The sequence below is a fragment of the Numida meleagris genome, chromosome 6, assembly GCF_002078875.1.
Source record: "Numida meleagris isolate 19003 breed g44 Domestic line chromosome 6, NumMel1.0, whole genome shotgun sequence".
In the NCBI taxonomy this organism is placed as follows: Eukaryota; Metazoa; Chordata; class Aves; order Galliformes; family Numididae; genus Numida; species Numida meleagris.
Window position 1 is genome coordinate 29,669,092 of NC_034414.1, and position 19,497 is coordinate 29,688,588.

General features: G+C 37.1%; 1 protein-coding gene across 15 annotated transcripts in view; it reads right to left on the reverse strand.

The window, feature by feature from the left end:
- Positions 1-19,497, reverse strand: part of GPHN (gephyrin) — a 270,607-nt gene that overhangs the window by 20,248 nt on the left and 230,862 nt on the right. For all 15 annotated transcript variants that reach the window (XM_021401703.1, XM_021401702.1, XM_021401700.1 and 12 more), the window contains 5 exons: positions 18,057-18,112; positions 12,589-12,708; positions 8,024-8,082; positions 7,731-7,884; positions 6,341-6,462 (listed from right to left, as the gene is read on the reverse strand). In XM_021401703.1, the coding sequence (XP_021257378.1) occupies positions 6,341-6,462; positions 7,731-7,884; positions 8,024-8,082; positions 12,589-12,708; positions 18,057-18,112 (511 nt within the window). The remainder of the gene's footprint in view (positions 1-6,340; positions 6,463-7,730; positions 7,885-8,023; positions 8,083-12,588; positions 12,709-18,056; positions 18,113-19,497) is intronic.

Sequence of the window (19,497 nt, forward strand, 5' to 3'; positions counted from 1 at the left end):
TGACATACAAAAGACTTTCATAGGCAATCCCAGCTTTTGCTTTAATCATCATTATGGAAAGCAGTTTCAAACATCACTAAATTTTTCTGGCAAGCTGTGAAATCTAAATAATACTCAAGTTCTCACAATCATCTTCTACAAGAAGGTCAACTGACACTATAGATGTGTCCAAGTGACACAGTGAATTACAACTGGTTTTATTTTTCTCCAATAAATACAGTTCCAAGTTCTTTCATTTGCAAATATAGGAGGACTTTCACTGTATTTTGTCCTCTTTATCTATTTGCTGTTCAGTGTCATGTTCTACTATTGGTTTGTGACTCTATAAAAGCTAATTCAGAAAGAAACTCAGGACTCTTCTGTGGACAGTTACAAGAATGACACACAGTTTTGCATTAGCCTGGCACCAGTCACTTCTACAGTGTAAATTTTACTTTGTGTCACGCTATGTGGCTTCCAACCAGTAAAGAAGATTCCCTGGGCAAACAATGCCCAACTTTATGAAGTTCTTCTTTCACTTGTGGTTTGGCTTAGATGCTTCTTTGTGCTTCCAATATGTGAATTAGATGAGATTACTTGTTACATATGACAAAGCATCTGAAGTTTGCCCAAATGATTATTGAGATTTGTGACAGATATTAAATGTTTATGCTTGAAAAAGAGAATATTCTTTTGACAGATGAAAGAGTGGACCTTGCTCTCTGAACTACCTATGAACCAGTAGTCAGCACCCCTAGATTAATTAGGCTATGACCACACTTCATAACACCATCATTTGAGCAGACATAGAACTCTAGCCAGTTCAGCAAAAAAAAATTATTACAACACTTGACTTACTTCCTTTCCTTTAACAGACCTCTCCTTGCAGTCCTTTGTTAAATCAAATTAAGAATTATAATACGTTAATATTTATACTTTAGTTCAACGTGTATTTGACTGTACCCAAGACGGACATTAAACTGGTGCAGAGAAGAGGCTAGGATACTGTGTCTGAATTAATTCTGCCTATAACTCATATTCTAACTCATATGATGATACATGTCAAGTCAATATTGCATGCAAAATTTTAAAGCAGTTTCCCTCTCTTCTCCCCCAACTCCAGATGTTCCATCTGAATTCTAATGCTGGTGATTACATGCAACCCACATGACCAGAAAAGACTTAAACCTCTTTTTGGATGACAGATACAAAATTCAAGCAGACTCATGCAGACTATATTCTTGACTGCATCAGGTCTTAGTTCCCTTCCAAAACAGAAGGCACTCTTTCAAAGACTGTATTTTGGAATATTATATAGTAATGTCAGAACAAGAAAGGTGATTTTTAAGGAGTTTACCTGTCACTTAGGAGCTCTGTGTCAACCAATATAACACAAAAAAGAGGTATATAAATGAGAAAATAATCACTTCTAATGTAGACGAGCTCTCATATGCCAATTTATCACACAACATTAAAAAAAAAAAAACACTGCTCATTTTATAATTGTTCTGATCAGTTTCTAAAGCAACGGAGCAGATAAAGTGAATTTCCTAAATTTCTCTCCTGAAGAAATAAGAGTTTCTTCCTATCTCCATTGTGCAATCACAAGCTCATAAATGAAAATGTGGCTGGAAGCATATAAAGTTATTAATGTGTCTCTGAGAAAAGACGATAAGCAATTTCGAAAACAGGGAGAAGAATGCAGAGAGAGGAAAAATGAACTCAAACAAAGGTAAAAACATATGAAGAAATGGAATTAATTACAAATGTCAACAAAATTCTTACGAAAATTTAGTAAAATGAATCTCTCATTGAAGGAAAACTGTCAAAACGGAAGACGGATTTCTAAACTGGATGCCCACTCTATAGCAGGTTTTGCTACAGCTAACCATGACAGTTTTAAATAAACAGTGGACACAAAGAAGACCACAAATGAAAGCAGCAGACACAAAAATATCCTGATCATTGGGTTAATAGAGCTCTACAGTTCAGAACTGAGATGAACTCTTGTTTTTATCAATGGTTTCCAAAGAACCAAATAATTTCAGCGACTACAAGCAAAGGAAATGAAATTATAAGCCTTTTTTTTAAATCTGGTCTTGCTACATGAGACAACAGACAAAAGTACATTGGAGTGTCAGTTTTAACTGGTCAGCTGATCAGTAACTTCTGTAATTTTTAGCAAGTTAGTCTGTGATTCAGACAAAGATGCAAGGCACAGCAGCAAGAACAATACCAGAAAGGTTCTCCCTTTTTTGACTTTGCATAAATTTTTGTGTTTGGAATAGTTCTGTGGGAGTATCTTCCACTTCAACCTCAGAGATGTGTGCTCTTCAGACAGCTTGGTTTTCATGTGTTAAGACCACAAACAGAGAAAATGACTTTTAGACAGCCGTGGCTTCAGCTATGTAACATTTTCCAGATTTGTTTTTCTTTTCCTACTGCTTGCATTTAGGATTTTAAATACAGATTTTATCTATGTGTTTTGGACTTGTATTTTTAATTTTAAATATGGAGTCCTATATACAATTTATGAGACTGGAAATAATGACAATCTCAGAAACTGTTAAAATGGTCAACAGTTACAACATACTGGTTTCAATTGGAAATATAAATATGGAAGTGAGACTTGAGTGGCTCGTTTAAAACATAACAACGTACAGTTAAGATGCAAAGACATTTTGAAATTGAACCTCACTATTCTGCAGCTGCCTGCAGATGTTCCATGCTCCTTCATCCTTTCACATTCTCTGCTGGAATGTGTTAGTGTGTATCACAGTCCTGGGCTCTGAAGCAGCTGTCACTGTGTAAATATCTCTCAGTGATTCATATGCTCAAATGACATATAGGAATACTTACCTCTAACTTTATCTTTGCAAATACTACACTAAAACAATTCTCATGCTTAAGTACTAGCTTCTTATATGTGACTGACAGAATTTTCAACCTTGTTAGAAAATTGACCTGTTATGGCAATAATAATACTCAACTATGCTTCCTATTAGCAGTTCTCTCAAACTTCAGTCAATGCTTATGGTGTACAGGAAGTGCCCCTCCCAGTAAAACATAAAAATTTACTCAGTGTAAAATGTATAAGCAAAAAGAAGTAGAAAAAAGAGCTAAAAATATAAGCCCCAACAAAGAAATATGAGAAAGGGGAAATACGTAACAGTGAGGTCTTCAAAGAAAGTATTACAAGTTCTTAATTTTCCCTTCTGGAAAGTATAGTTTGCTAGTTTTTTTACTACATCTGTTCTGTAGGTATAGCAGGCATAGAGTCTTCCTCTCTTGCACTCTCTATTTACATATGTAAATATGTACAAAATAAACTGCACATATACGTGAGCACACACAGACAGATATAATCTATGGTTTAGCTCCAGTAAACCATTTAACAGACACTAAAGGCTTGTTCATCTTTTCCAGAGACATGCTAACCAAAAAGTCAAAATTGTATCCTTCATAAGATCTCTTGCATTTGTTCAAGTGCTATGGTATTCCATCAAAGCAGTCATGTAAGTCAGAAAGATATATACTGAAATATCCACATGGACAACACTCTCTCGGTAACTTTACTATCTTATGAAGTAACATTGTACTGGTTATCAAACTTACTTATGTAATCAGATTTTCCATTTGATTGCAGATGCATTTTGATGAAAATATATAAACTGGGCATGTTGGTGTGAGAAAGAAAGGCAAAAGACTTGTAAGGTCCTTATATCATCAGGTGGTGAGGATTCTCCACTAAGTCAACAGTAACAAATTCTTTCAAAATTTACTACAAATTATAAGAATTGGAGGCTCACTACTTCCATTCCCTGAACTAAAAATAACTGCAGAAATGACCCCCCAGGCATGAAACTGAAAGCTTAAAAAGAATCTTTTATTACCTTTGCCAAGGTTATACTATCTCAAGACACAGAGATTTTATTAGGGAGAATTCAAAAGCACCAGTCTCTCTCACAACTGAAAGCAAAGCTGCAACACTTGTCTACCTTTGACACATAAACATGTTTGCTGTTTTTCAGCTTGCATCCAACAAGTGAAAAAGGGGTTACAACATGTATTTATACTAGAAACTTTAAAAAACATACTTGGCTCTTACATTACTAAAACTGTTTGTACTTATTACTGAGACCTTTCAAAATTAATTATCTTCACACAAATTCTATGCCCATGAATCTCCACAGATTGATGAGCTAGGAGGTTATTGAAAAACTTATTGAAGGCAATTAAGTAAAAGGCTACAGTTTTCCATGATGACCATACGTTAGACTTTACATCTGATGGTACTGACTTTCCAGAAAATTTGATTTAGATACTGAAAGGCCTATATCAGGTCTCCCTGGAGCCTTCCCTTCTCCTGGCTGAACAGTCCCAGCTCCCTCAGCCTGTCTTCGTTGGAGAGGTGTTCCATCCCCCTGATCATTTCTGTGGTTCTCATCTGGATGTGCTCTAACAGTTCCATGTCTCTCCTGTACTCCACATCTGGACACAATACTCCAGATGAACTCTCACCAGCAAAGAGTAGAGGGGCAGGATTACCTCTCTCGACCTGCTGTCCACAATTCTTTTGATGCAGCCCAGGACATGGTTGGCTTTCTGGGCTGTGAGGGCACATTGCTGGCTCATGTCCAGCTTGTCATCCACCGCTACTCCCAAGTCCTTTTCAGCAGGGCTATGTTCAATCCTTTCATCTCCCAGCTTGTAGTGATAACCGGGGTTGCCATGACCCAGGTGCAAAACCTTGCACTTGGATTTGTTGAATCTCATGAAGTTGTCCTGGGCTCACTGCTCAAGCTTATCTAGATCTGTCTGGATGGCATCCCATCTCTTAGGCATGTTGACCACACCACACAGCTTGGTGTCATCTGCAAAGTTGCTAAGGGTACACTTGATCCCACTGTTGATGTCATTAATGAAGATATTAAAGAGCACAGGTCACAGTACTGACCCCTGAGGGACATCACTTATCACTGATCTCCATCTGGACACTGAGAGATGGACCACCATTCTCTGGGTATGATCTTGCAACCAGTTCCTCATTCATTGGACGGTCCACCCATCCATCAAATTCATATCTTTCCAATTTGGAGAGAAGGATGTTATGGGGGACTGTGTTAAAGGCCAGAGGAGCAAGAGTGTTGGCTGGATGCAGAGATAGTATCCAGAAGAGTTTGCTTCCCCTAAGATCACAAGAATCACTGTGGTTGTTGTGTCACATTCTGTGTACAAAGACTTCAAATAAAACTGGATTTCCTGAAGCCATCATCCAGGTCAGTTCAGATATCATAAAATCACACACTGGTTGGCCAATTCATTCACTTCCTGTTAAGCTAATGATGTGCATTAGGGAAGCCTGGTTTTGAAAAAAACTGTTCCCTAGCAGTAACTTTATCTCCCTGCTTGGGAATTCTGTCATGAGTCAAGGTGAGATCTGGGTGCTGAGATTCAATATTTTTTTTCTGATCTGGCCTTGCTTCTAATCATACACAAGGAATACCCTATTTCTACAAGTGGAGATGAACTTGAACAACTCCCAACTCTGCTGGTTTGGGTTTGATACCACAAATGAGAAGCAAGAAAACCAGTTCAAAGCCTTTGAGGCTCAACAAATTGAGGAAAAAGGTTTTGAAGAGAAACTCAAGCTATGGATGACAGGCATTGCACTGTCTTGCAAAGAACAAAAGACTGAACGCTTCAGTCACTTATTCTACAACTGTCAGCAGAAGATGTGACTTTACTACCAGTGAGAAACAAGGTGCAATCACTGTCAGATGAACAGAAAAGCTAATTACAGGATACTACTCTATGGCAATCAAAACAAAGAGATCAGTAAAGGGGAAAAAAAAGAAGTGACTCTTTTAAATACTTTGACATATGCCTGGAAATGTTCAGGAATAAGCTAGTAACTCAACATTTGACAAAAAATTATTCTTTTAATTAATTTTGGCCTGGAAAATAAACTTTGAGAGAAATTTTCCTTCTCCCTTTATTGGATCAGAAAAAAGTATAGTTCCTGTAGAAATGTCTCCACACAGGTGGGTTTTCACATGTACTTTAAATACAGTGCTTGTGATGATACTGCAGCAATAAATTCAATTTGCAGCTGTAGTAGATATTTCAACAAACAGAAGGCAAAATAAGATAAAGGACATCCAATAAAAATTTTATAAAATTATTATTCTTAATATTACTTAATGTAAAGAGTAAAATGTCTCCTCCAAGATATGCACTGATGCAACTCAATGATACTTAGAATGAGCGACAGTTTCTCTGGTATATTTTTTCTCCACAGATGCCGTAAAGTGAATTGCATGAATATGAAGTGACATCCTTACTAACATATTATACTTACTTATCTCCCACAATTCCCAAGTTGATTGTTGGATAGCCATGTTCTTGGATTGTAGCTAGGAGAGTTGAGCGGTTACTGTCTCGAATCTTTCCTGGCAAGAGATCATCTTCGGGATTCAGTAGCTATAAAACCATGAATACTATTAGTCAATCTCCTTGGAACACTGTTTCTTTAAATGAATGACAATTTTCTGCTTCAGATTGGACAGGACATTCTTAGACAGACACCTATTGTAAAATATGTGTGAAAAGTGATTTAGTGAATTTAAATTAATAAGATATGTAATGCCCTTATAAAGTCTAATTCTCCATTTTCCTTAGTCAGTTTCTATTGGTCCATGTCTGCAAAACCTACTTTCTCCTTATGGTTATTAATCTTCTAATCTCAAACAGTATATATCAAAACAAAACTTTAAGTGTCCAAGTTATTCCTTGTACTTAAATGGTTTTATAGGAACCTCAGTGATGTTGTCATCCAGATTTAAAAGTATTAAAAGAAAATTTGAAGTTCATCTTCTACTTTACAAAGAAGATGTAATTCAAGCTGCACTGGAAAAACAGACAGAAACTACAGCTTTGTTCTTATACCAATTACTGTTTGGATGAAAAGCTTTCTCTCAGGACGGTACCATGGCAATTGCCTTAACATGTACCTTATATGAGTATTTCAGAAGTTCTATTACAAAACATACATATGTAAACATGTATTTTACATGTATTAGGAATTCTTCTGTAGAACACAGGGAGACATAATATCGACAGGAGGTAAATAATAAGAATGTATCAGCAGTAATGTTAGATAGTAAGGCAGAGAATAAAAAAAAAGTGGAGAATGGTTATGTTTTGATGCTTTGTCTAGTAGAGGTTGTCTGAACTTCAACATGTGCTACAAATAAAGAAAATATTAAGATACAGTACTTCAGAAGGACATTTGCCAGTATCATCCAATTTTCAGAGACAAGTTATCTGCTATTTACACAACAGCTACAGAGGAGTGCTGCTGCAAAGAAATTACTCTTCCAATCATGACTGGCAGTATAAATTAGAGCCCTGAGTACCCCACAGGTTCTCTTCCCTGCTTGGAAGGAAGAAAGCAGCTGGCACAAGGCTGGATGCATTACCAAAATTTTGGCAAATACAGTGTGTGAGATTTGTGAGAGAGCAAGAACCTATGATCCTGTGGGGAAGGAAACACAACAGGGTGATTATGAGTTGATCACTCACAAAAATACCTCACGTCAGCATGAGTTGAGTTGTGACAGCATGAGTTACGACAGCTCAAAAAAGCAGTCTACTTGGAAATAGGGTGTAAATCATTATCCAAAACACTATTCCTCTTCTGCTCAAGGTAAGAATTATTCAGACCTTGATTCTAAAGTTATTTTTCTTACCTCATTCCCTGTTGACATAACTGCAACCACTGGAAACTTGTTTACTTCTACTTCGGTTACTCCAACAGTGGCTAAGAGACCAATCTCAGATGGACCCATGTGAGTTCCTTTAGCCAGAACACATTCACCTCTTTTAATGTCATGTCCTATAGGTCTGAAAGTAATAGCACAGGTAAAATGAAAAACAGAATGAGACTCAGAGCATCTTTCCTTGATTGGTCTGGCTTCAGGTGAGAAGTGTTCATGGATGTTCGTTAGTCAGACTGTCAAAATGTCAATAGTATTTTACAGACCTGATGTCTTGGCCTGGTCGAGCTTGCACCAAGATTCGAACTTCTAACTCTTCAGTGCCCTGTAAAAAAAAGAAGAACATGTAAGGTCAGCTGGGTTATTCAAACAAGATTAATCAGTTTTGATATCTCAGATTTCTAGGCAGCTCACAGTACTCATTGCACTGAGACGTTATGACTTAAGTATCACTTAAGTATCTTGTGCAACAAGATTGTAACACAATAGGTGTTAAAGCTAAAGAAGTTTATAAAAAGCCCATATTTGATGAGCTCAACAGGTAAGGACCAGCACTGAATACATAATTTTACCTGCCTTTTTTTATGACCCCTGTGTTTATATACCTTTCTGGTGTGATGTCCTATGTTTGCTGATCTGGTCTACCAAGTGGCTTCTTTTTTCTCCTCTCAGCCAACCTTATATCAAAGATGGCATTTACAAAAGAGCACTTGTCTGATAAAATGCCACTATGTCCACAAAAAAGTAGATACAAGCTCTAACTGCTTCAAGATCTTCATGTAGATCATTGTAGTGGAACCTGCTATTTGAGAGCTTTGTACTTACCAGAAAGAGGCCTATTCATCCTCTTTATTTACTGTGAACAAGAGAGTGTTCTGAAAAGTCTGACACCTACTTTAAAATTTCTGTTTACTTCTTTGGCATTTCAATGGTTTTATGTTGTGTTCAGTGTCAATAAATGGTATGTGATCTACACTGTTAATATTTGATTTATAAACCTGCAAATGGTTTTCTGATAAACATACTCAAATTTGAGATTGTGCCAGCTTGTCAGCAGCACTGAATCTACAAGTACTTAAGCAGGCACAGATTGTGTTTTTACATTACAATGCAGTATTTCATATTTCAAGTTCCTCACATTTATAAATCAGACTCTAGTATTATGATGGAAACAAAGTGAGTCATTGCCATTTGGAATACTATTTCCTGCAGGGAAGACAGTGTATAGGACACATGGATTTGCTTTCTTTTCTTAAAGGTAATATGGACTCCATTCTCTGAGTTCAAAGCAAATGCCTTGAAGCTTTAAAGAAAAGGCCCAAAGTCAAGGGCAACATGCTGTTACAGACTACGATTCTGTGTGTATACTGTGAAAACAGATAAATTTAAACCCCCAGAAAACCAGGAAGTGAAGAACAACAACAACAAACTCTGAAAAGTTCTTATTTCCTACTCTACCACAGTATATCTAAGATACACTGTCAACACAAATTCTGTTTTTTTAATACCTGTCCCTCCTGCTTAAGAGAAGAGACTATTTTTGGCAGCTAGTGTCCAAAATGGCTGCGCTAGAGCCCAAGACGCTCTTTTCTATCTCCCTTATTTCTGAAGCTGTAAAAGACCATTTAGGCTTGTCATGAAAATCTGCAAGAAAAGTTAGTCTAATAATTATTTTATTTTTTACGACACTCTGGGGATGGTTGGTCAGATGTGAATTTTCCATATCTTTGATAACATTTAAAAATAGCTAGGCAGCTTCTAGGGAATGAAGACAAGTGCCACTGACACATTTGAGTAATAGAAAAAGTCCTCCTTAGGGTCCCTGGATTACTGGAAACAAAGGAAAAAAAGGCTTTTGAGAAATTTAGCAATCCCAGGTTTGGATAGCATGATGGCAAGTATGACTGTAGACAATTGGGTGATGTGCAGAGATTGTTATTTATGGAACTGATGGATGTCCCAGAATGCTTTATGAATACAAGATAATTCATGGATGCTAGAAGTGGAGCCTACACAAAGATATGACATTATGCTGAGAATATCTTACATTTGGTGTGGATCAGGCAGTATTGCTTTTGCTGTATACTAGTATATTTTGAACTATATCTGAATGGTTTACTCTGATAGTTGTTAATAGTCAGCATACTGATATTCAGTCTCAATGCTGGATCTCTTTTCACTGGTCACTTTAACCTCCTTTTTTTCTAGGAGGTGACATAAAAACTCAAAGAAAAAGGGTTTAAATGTTCTTGTAAGGACTGATTTCTTAATGGCTGTTCATCTAGCAAGCTGATGAGAATTCTTCTTCCTGCCGAATTCATATTGTTCCTTTCAGGCCTGTGACTTCGACAGTCATTTGGGGAATCCCCGCTACAGTGTTTAAGTACTGCTATCACAACTAGAGGTCAAAGAGCCACTTTTAAAAGTACTCTGTCTTTTCAGAATAACATTTTTCAGATGCTAGAGATTGCATTTCAGTTAAATCCCAGCCTTGAAGAAGTTCTTAACAGTAAAAAGAAAAACTTTCTTGAAATATGTAGCCAGCCAGGCATAACAAAAGGAGATGAAAGTAACATGTTAACTAAACTGTACTAATTACAGGATTAGCAGAGTAGCTTATTCAAGGAAAAGCAAAAATTGAAGGATTCTACCTAACAGTCAAAGTCAGGAAAAGGACAGTGAAGTTGGCTGACCATTTGCTGTGAAATACAGTTTACGCACACAGCCATATTATCTATTCCCACGTGCAGAAAACATGCACATGAACAGTGGAATCGAGGATGTCATCCAAGGAGGAAGTAGGAAATAACATGTTATCATGTATGCTGCTATGCAATGTGATAATCTTATCATGATAAGGTGGGCAATGGCCACTCAAAACTTGTTCAGTAAAGGAAATTGAATTATTAACAAGTGGTAAAGTCACTGATATATTTTACAAGAAAATACAGTTAACACATACACATCTGAAACCTCACAGCAGGACTGATTCAAGAAATTCTGTGTTAGGAAGAAGGCCCAACTAGACAGCTTGTAGACTTCATCAGATGTAAAAATCTATGTATTTACAATAAAAAGGCATGAAAAAAGTCATGAGAATATCTTTCAGTTTTTGCTGTCTTCCTCAGCTGTAAATGCTCAAATTCATGTGCTTACATGCCAATTCCATCTGCAGTGCTGGCACATAGCTATGCTGAAGTGGAGCAGCTTGTCAGAACAGCATCAGAGCAAAGGCTGATATGAGCAGAGAACCATGCACACATTTCATTCCAAAAGTGAACTTGGAATTTGGGTAAAGAAGAGACATCTACTTGCTGGTAAAACTGTCAGATGATGGCAAACATGACAATAGTGTCCTGAAATCACAGCTGGCTAAGTGAGGGTAATGTTTCAGAAAGAGTTCTCTGAACACATGGAAAGAGAGAAAAATGTTGAGGTAGTCTAAGACAAACTGGAATACAGTTGTCTATAGACACTGCCTGTACTCTATCAAAAAAGTCATTTTGCTTTGTTAAGATAACTGTGTGTATATAGTTAGTGCTATACTATTACGATGTCAGAGGTGAATGCTGGTGGTATGGCAGTAGAGGCTGAACCTTCCCACCAATATCCTGTTACACTTTGTTGCTGCAACAGATGGCAGCAGAGGGGCAGTATGACAACATGGCGTCTGACATGGAAGTGCGTATGAAGCAAAGGTGTGTCATTTAATTACTCCATGCAGAAAAAACGGCACGCGCTGACATTCACTGACGGTTGCTGAACACTTACGGAGACCAAACAGTGGATTGTGAGCACTGTGAGGCAGTGGGTGGTGTGTTTCAGCAGTGGTGAAAGTGGAAAGTGGAAGTGAAACTTCCACTGCTGCAGATTTTTATGAACATGGCATGTAGGCTTTTGTTCATTGCTGATGAAATTGCACAGCTAATGGTAGTGAATATATTGAAAAAGTGTTTTGTAGCTAAGAATTTTCTCTATCAAATAGCATTATTGTGCTCTTTGTATTGTTGTAGTTTCCATGGAAATAAGTAGGAGGCATTACTTTCAGAGTGACCTATGTATAAGAGAGACTGCTCTGCTGCTGAACATGAGCTCAGTAGAAAAGAAGCAAATATAATGTCTGATTGCCACTACTCTGTATTTCAAAATGTGAGTACACTGCACGCTCTAATTGGACTGTAGTCATGGGCCCCTCACTACAAGAAAGACACTGAGGCCCTGGAGCATGTTCAGAGAAGGGCAACAAAGCTGGTGAGGGGTCTGGAGCACAAGCCCTAGGAGGAGCGTCTGAGGGAAGTGGGATTATTTAGTCTGGAGAAGAGAAATTAGAGATGTTAGGAAATACTACTTCTCCAAAAGAGTGGTCAGGCGCTGGAACGGGCTGCCCAGGGAGGTGGTGGAGTCACCGGCCCAAGAAGTGTTCAATAAACGTTCAGACACTGTACTGAGGGACATGGTTTAGTGGGAAATATTGGTGGTAGGTGGACAGTTGGACTGGATGATCTTGTAGGTCTTTTCCAACTTGGTGATTCTATGATTCTTTGGATCTCTGAGAGGCATTCGCCCTTCACTTAATCATGTTCTCAAAAACTTTGGCACCGGCAGATAACAACCACAATGAAAAATCAAGGTCAGGACAGGCAGGTCTGTGGTAGTGTTACTATAGTTTAAAAAAGCAGAATTGCTACTAGGAGCTGATGTGAAACTCCTTGAACTTCCAAGGTTAACAGAAAAACTCTTCTACAGGACTATCTTTCATATTTACAGGATTGCACCATGAGCAACATGCTGCTGCACCCAAAAGCAAAATGAGTTTTAACTTGTGACTCACATCATCTGATTCCCTGATGAGTTCTGTATCTTCCACTTGCACCACTGCATCAGCACCACAAGGGATTGGAGCACCGGTTGTAACTCGCATTACCTGACCTGGCATCACAGTTTGAGTTGGCTGAAAAACAAAATAAAACAGTTTACTTTTGAAAATAAAAATCTTAGATGATTTGAACATTATGAAGGTAATCTGACGAATAAAATTCTTCCATATGGCATGAATCTCATTATACTGCTAGCAATATTGACAGGAACGAACTCCAACATCTTTGAAAACCATTAGGAACCTGGCTTTTAAGTCACATATCAGGTAGCTTCAGTATTTCCTTACAGATAGATTCCTATCACAAGAATAACTCTCAGATGGAGCAATATCCTGATATTTTGATTGGCTCAGAAATGTCACGCTTAGATGGAGACCTTTAGAAACTTACATGAGCAAAAATCTACTACATCTCTGTAGATAAATATTTCTGTAGAATATTCTGGTACTTAGGGTTGAATTTCTTTTTTTACTGTTTTTACATGTTGTGTGACTGGAAGCCACTTGTTATACTGACCTACATGAAGGGCATAAGACAAGATCCAGGAAACTACAGACCTGTTAGTCTAACCTCAGTCCCTGGAAAAACTATGGAGATTGTCCTGGGTGAGAGGAAACGGAGAGGGAGGCAACAATCTTTTCTCTCTGCTACTCAGTGATAGCACATGAATGAAGAGCACACAGCTGCACCAGGGGATGGTCAGGCTGGATAGTAGGTAAAAGACTTACCACTTATCACTGTAAGAGTGGTCAGACACCGGAACAGGCTTCCTAGAGAGGTGGTTGGTGCCCCAAACCTGACAGTATTCAAGAGGCATTTGGATAATGCCCTTACTAACATGGTCTAGCTTTTGGTTAGACCTGAAGAGATCAAGCAGCTGGACTAGATGGTCATTGTAGGTCCCTTCCTAAATCTGTAAGTTTCTGATATAACCTGCGACTTGATTTTTAAGCAGATTTCTTCATAATGAGAGACAGTTCAATGTCAGTTCACATAGAATATCTATTTTTGCAAAGGTCACTTTAGCAAAGACTAAAATATAAAATGCTCTCCAATTATGTAAAGTCACAGTACATCAAAAAGTTTCACAAAAAGAATACAAAGAATAGAAAAATACCAGAACAATAGGATAAAACAAGTGATGTGGTTTTAATAACATCTCACACCAGGAAGCCTATTTTAATACAAATGTTCAAAGTCCAGAGTAAAACTGTAATTTGACCACAACTATATGAGAAATAAATAATGAAAACAAAAATTTTTGTGTTAAAGGACAGCTAAAGGAAGCTGTATAAAAATTGGGATTTTATTGCTGGAAGGTAAATGCTTGCTCCACACAATGCCTTAGTAAGGCCAGCTTATTTGGGCTTTGCTGTGATTAGTGTACATGATACACACAACTGTGATCAATCCAACATATTCTGTGCATGTCACATTTATAATTCCTGTACAGATTGACCAGATTGACTCTATATTCCATACGCAACACTGGAGTGTGTCCAGGACTTCTTGGACTGAGTGTGATTAGCACATATTTGATAGCTACCCATAGACTTCTAAGCAGTAATGCCCAAGCACTATTATTTGCTCATGCACAACAGTGATACACGCTATGACTTTTGACAGGAAGCTGTTAGACTTCTGTCAATTCTGGACAGGTGGCCAATGTTTCAAATGTGCATAGCTGTGTTTGCCTTATCCATTATTCTACTCCATTTCAGCACAGCTGTAATGTCTGAAATGTGAATATTCCTTTGGAATGTGCTCATTTCAAAGACTGTTGTCTTTTGTTCTTTGGCACAAAGGCACTAGGAAAATGTTGTAAATGGCTTGTACCTAATTTACCACAGTAATGCTCTATGTATTCCAAGAAACCACTGAGCTTGGATTTGATTGAATACTGGCCCTTTTCTAAGTGTAAAGGAAATCTAACATCCTTTGAGAAGAACATAGAGTGCTAAGATAAACTGAAAAAAGAGTTCACAGTTGCAACATGCCATGGTTTATGTGCTTTCTGGGCAAGACTGATGTTATCTTAAAGTAGATATCTAATATAAATGAGATAAAAGAAATACTTTTTTATTTTTTTCAAACAGAATTGTCACCACAGACTATGCAAGGAGCTGTGGATGAATAGCTGAGATGCAGCTATTTACACTGAATATGCTTAAACCTAAGTGAAAATAATCCTGTCCAGTGTGGTGGTTTGATTTTTATGAAAACAAATGTTGCAAAAAGCAAAGCTTATGCCTTGGGAGTGTGGGAGCTCTTTTGCATATTCTTGTAGGTACATTACAAATAAGTAATATTGTTTTGAACTTACTAAATAATCAGTCTTTTAGCAGCACATTTTAAAGGAGAAATGTTTTGCATAAAAAATTCACCCATTTAAAATACAGTTTTTCAGCCTCAACTAAAAATGCATGCCCAGACTCTGCCAGAAATTAGTGCTTATGGTGATAAAATGCACAGTAAATATCCATGCTTTTGGAGTTTATTACCATATGAAGCAGTTAATTTTTTGAGGTGTAATGATGTAAAGCGTTTAAACAAATTTATGATACAGTAACATTTGTTTTTATAATCAGTTGTGTTGCTCTTATATTTAATTTCCTTTTTGTTCTTTGGGAATTTGGTCAGATGAACTTTTATAAAGAAAAGACAGGAGAAAAGACAGGGCTGTTTTCTTCTTCTGCGCTAGACACTATGAAGAAATTACTGCTTCTCAGAAAGCATATTAATGCACAACAATTTCACAGAATCTCTTTTAAAGGTTGTTGAGATCTCACACTTACCTGCAATAGGGCAGTACAGGATTCTACCCTTCACCTTCATCACTGATAATGCATTTTATGTTAATCACTGACTAAAACCAGAAATAATCTGTCAAGCATAGCCTCATCTCAGGCATTTTCTCTTGCACAATATTACACCTCTCCTGCAAGATTTACAATGACCCATGCTCCTCTCTGCAAAAAGGGTCAAGTTAATGGAAAGGTGAAGAATGTCTGTTTCCATCCATTCATTATGGTTAGTCACAGCTCCTCCTAAAAACATCTTTGGTCTTCCAGGAAATTCTAATCTTCAGCTATTCAACTCAGTAGGAAGAAAAATCATTGCTCCCTGTGGTCCAGTTTTTCAGGGTCTGTACTGATGGCTCTTGACTAGTGCTCTCAAATGTGCCCTAACCTCTCCAAAGCAGGGTTGCGTCTGAAAGTTTTCTTCAATGCTAAGTAAAAAATGTCTGTTAACATGTCTGGAAATGGAATTGAGAAAATAATACACAATTTACAGATTGATACAGAAATGTCCAGCTTGGCTATATGGCCACTCTGTAGTTCTCAGTCCCATTTTCTTCCTCTCTAAGTAGCATTTGCATAACCTTTTTCTCCCTACAGGAGGAGTCAAATCTAAACCTATTTTGAACTCCCTGCTGTGAATCATTCAGTTAATTGGTCTGTAACATGAAAAGCAGCATGCTGCTGCTGAGAGTGACTGAAGGGTGAAATAAGACTGAGGAGACTTCCACGGCTATAAATTGTTTCTTGGGAAGGAGATGAACATGAAGATGTGTTGGCCCAAGAGAAAACCTCTGACCAATTATTCAGAGGTCAACAGCCTCATTTTTCTTACTTGCCGCTGGGATTTCCAGAACTGTTCTCTCTCTGCATGCGCCCCATTCCGATTAATCTGGCAGGACAGACTGTCCCTGTAGATACACATTTGTGAGCTACTAAATTTTGTAGGAGGGAAACAATCTTCCATTTGCCCCTCCATCCTTTCTACAAACCTGCTGATCAGATTAGGACATCAAAATCCCTCAGACCTGTGGGCAGTTATAAGCCCACACAGCTTCACCAGTACTGTTTGTAAGTACCACTGTGCTGTAATGCTTTTAAACTAGCAAAATAAGGATACTGATGACAGGTAAATAATTATATAAATGATAATATAGCAGATTGCTCTGCTGGTTTTGATATTTTATAATGATCATACAAAAAGCTGTCAATATAGTTGACAATCTTCTGTATTTTAGACTAATGTTTGAAAAAATAGAAAGACTAAAAATTAAAGGCAGATATAACAATACTGGAATCACTAATCTACATATTTCTATTTTAAGTAATTTTACATATTCTGTATAACAGATTCATTAATCTAAGTTCACATGAGTATCATTATTGAGATAATACTTATGCCACTATAGTATAATTCATGAGGATGGATGGGAGATGCAGCATCTATCTATCATGCACCTGTATTCACCATGATTAGCAAAGTCAAATTTTGCATTTGTTACGCATATACAGGCAGTTCAATTCCATTAAAAGAAAAAAGGTACAATCCTGCAACAGGTAATGCTTCTAAAACCTGAAACAACTGTTTGAAATGCAACTATTTTACTTGAGACTTTGTGTTTAGCAATTTTACAGGTCACAGTGTAAAATCCTCATCAAAGCTTATCCTTTGTTTGCCTGCTGCTTACTCCATTTATCCATCATTTCACATACATTAGATTTTGGACAGAATTATAAGCTGGGACTTGAAACAGCTGGAGAAACATTTTAGATTACCTCATGCTCTCTCGAACAGAAGGCAGCAGGTATAATTAAATTGACAGAATAATAAAAGTGGTAGAACATAACTGATTTTTTTTTCTATCAATCATCCTAGTATTAGTATAGGAATTTAATCAAATGTACTCTTGAGTTTGGCAGTGAATCACAAACAGTCTCTACTTAGAATATTTATATGACACGGCAGGTCATGAACGGATGCTACCCCAACTTTCTCTTAAACACAATCCATTTATCTGCTACAGAGCACAAGGGCTCTTTAAACAAACAGAAAAGGAACAATACTGCAAACTATGCTGCTGGGCTTCCCTGTGAGGCAAATCAGGCTTCTGTGCTTCCACAAGATTGTTCAGATCATTACCTTTCTTTAAAGGCTTCTTACAAAATTCTAAATACACTTCTGTTTGCAGAAATCAGTGTGAAATATGCAAGCAGTTTGTGGAAACAGTTTCTGGGCTGATGTCCCTTTTAAAATCTGTCAGCAAAAAAGGGTTAAATCTCGCTTTTCTCTGTTTATGAACTATAATAGCACAAGAAACCTTATGTCCTCTAACCTTGTACTAGGGCAGAACATTGCTGTATGTGCTCCTATAGGACATGTCAGCACAATGCTCTGAAGTATTTTAGGATATCCTTGTTAGTTCCTTATGTAACCGTACTACCTTACTGTTTGAAATCATGTCCCAAGGCATACAGCAGGAGGCTTTACAGCTGTGTCCTACTTCCTGCCACCTCCAAGAATTTGGAGTTTGGAAGCCCTAGAGAGGCTTGTAAAAATACAAAGCAATAACTTACAAGAGAAAAATACACTTACAAAGAAAAATGGGAAAAGAAATTGTACTCACCTGCTCTCCAGCCTGGGATTCCCCTATGATGAATCGATCCCCTGGGCCATCAGCAGCTGTTAAGATGGACAATACAAATGGGAAAGGTTGAACCAAAACAAATGACAGTATTAGAAATTAAGAGCAGGAGAGCTAAAGAATGATCTAAGATTGAGTTCTTCAGTTTCATTATAACAAATTTTATGGAAGTTTTACAAAGATTTTAGATTTTAAGACACGGTTTATTATTTTAAAAATTACAGGTGCCATAGCATTTTTAACAGAAAATTTCTTGGTGACAGAGAATCAGGATTAAGAGATGAGGAGAAATTCCATTAATAACAAAGATTTAAGGGAGTTCATGAGCTTACATGTATAAAAATATCCCACTGCGAGCAAAATTTTCTCTGTGTGAAACCAACACACGGGAATCACATACTTGATCAGTCTATTATCTACTTTATTGACATTTCTAGATTCTATTTCTGCTTTTGGAGGAAAATGTGGACAAGTGCAGTGGTTACAGAGTACATTGATTGGATTTTCTGAAGGGCAAAAGGGCTAAGATAATATAACTTGGAATGCTGCATTAGAAATCTGGATTTTGTACCTTTTTTTTTTTTTTTTTGTAATTTCAGGAGGTATTGAACTAATTACCTTAAACCATTTGTTGAAGATGTTTTGAAAGTTGAAAGTCAGAGATCACTGATTTAACAAATTGAAGGTCTTTAGGACTTCTAGTTTAGTCAAATCTATATTTATGCAGGGACACCAAAGGCATGATTACTAGCAAAGTTCAAGATTCTGCCTGCTTCAAAGGTCTTACAGTGAAGTTGCATTAGTGATATTTTCTTTGAAGGCTCCAGCACTAGAACCAGAAGACTATAAAAAGTCTGTTTCCATTATAAATGAAGGAAGCTTCTAGTCCTCATAGTTGTAGTAAAAATCTTTAAAATATGAATGAGCATGACTTAAGAATGCAGAACACATAAAACATAAGAATCTCCAACCTGTGATTTTTCTAAGCAGTTGATGCTAGCAATACTTTTTTCTTTGTGAAATGGTTCAGAAATGTTTAAAATTAACTGTTACTTGATTTTTCAAGTTTATTAGCTGTTTCTTTGCTAAATATACAGAATCATACAGACAGTATGGCATTAAAACTCAACTGCACTCTTACCTAAATGAAACTTTCCTGTAAAACAGCAAATTTTTTTGTAATGCGGAAATTCTTCTGGCTCTCTCAGATCTGTCTACATTTGGCCTTTTTTTTTTCCCAGGCAATCAAAGAGACTCTTCCACTACTTGTCTTTGAATAATGCATGTAATACTACCAAATACAGCAGTCAAAACTAAAAATGCACTGGGATGATTCCCCAAAAGAAGAGAAAAAACTCTTAATGGTTATATTATTTTAAATTCAATAAAATATTATTGAATTAGATTTTATTCCCTATTTAAC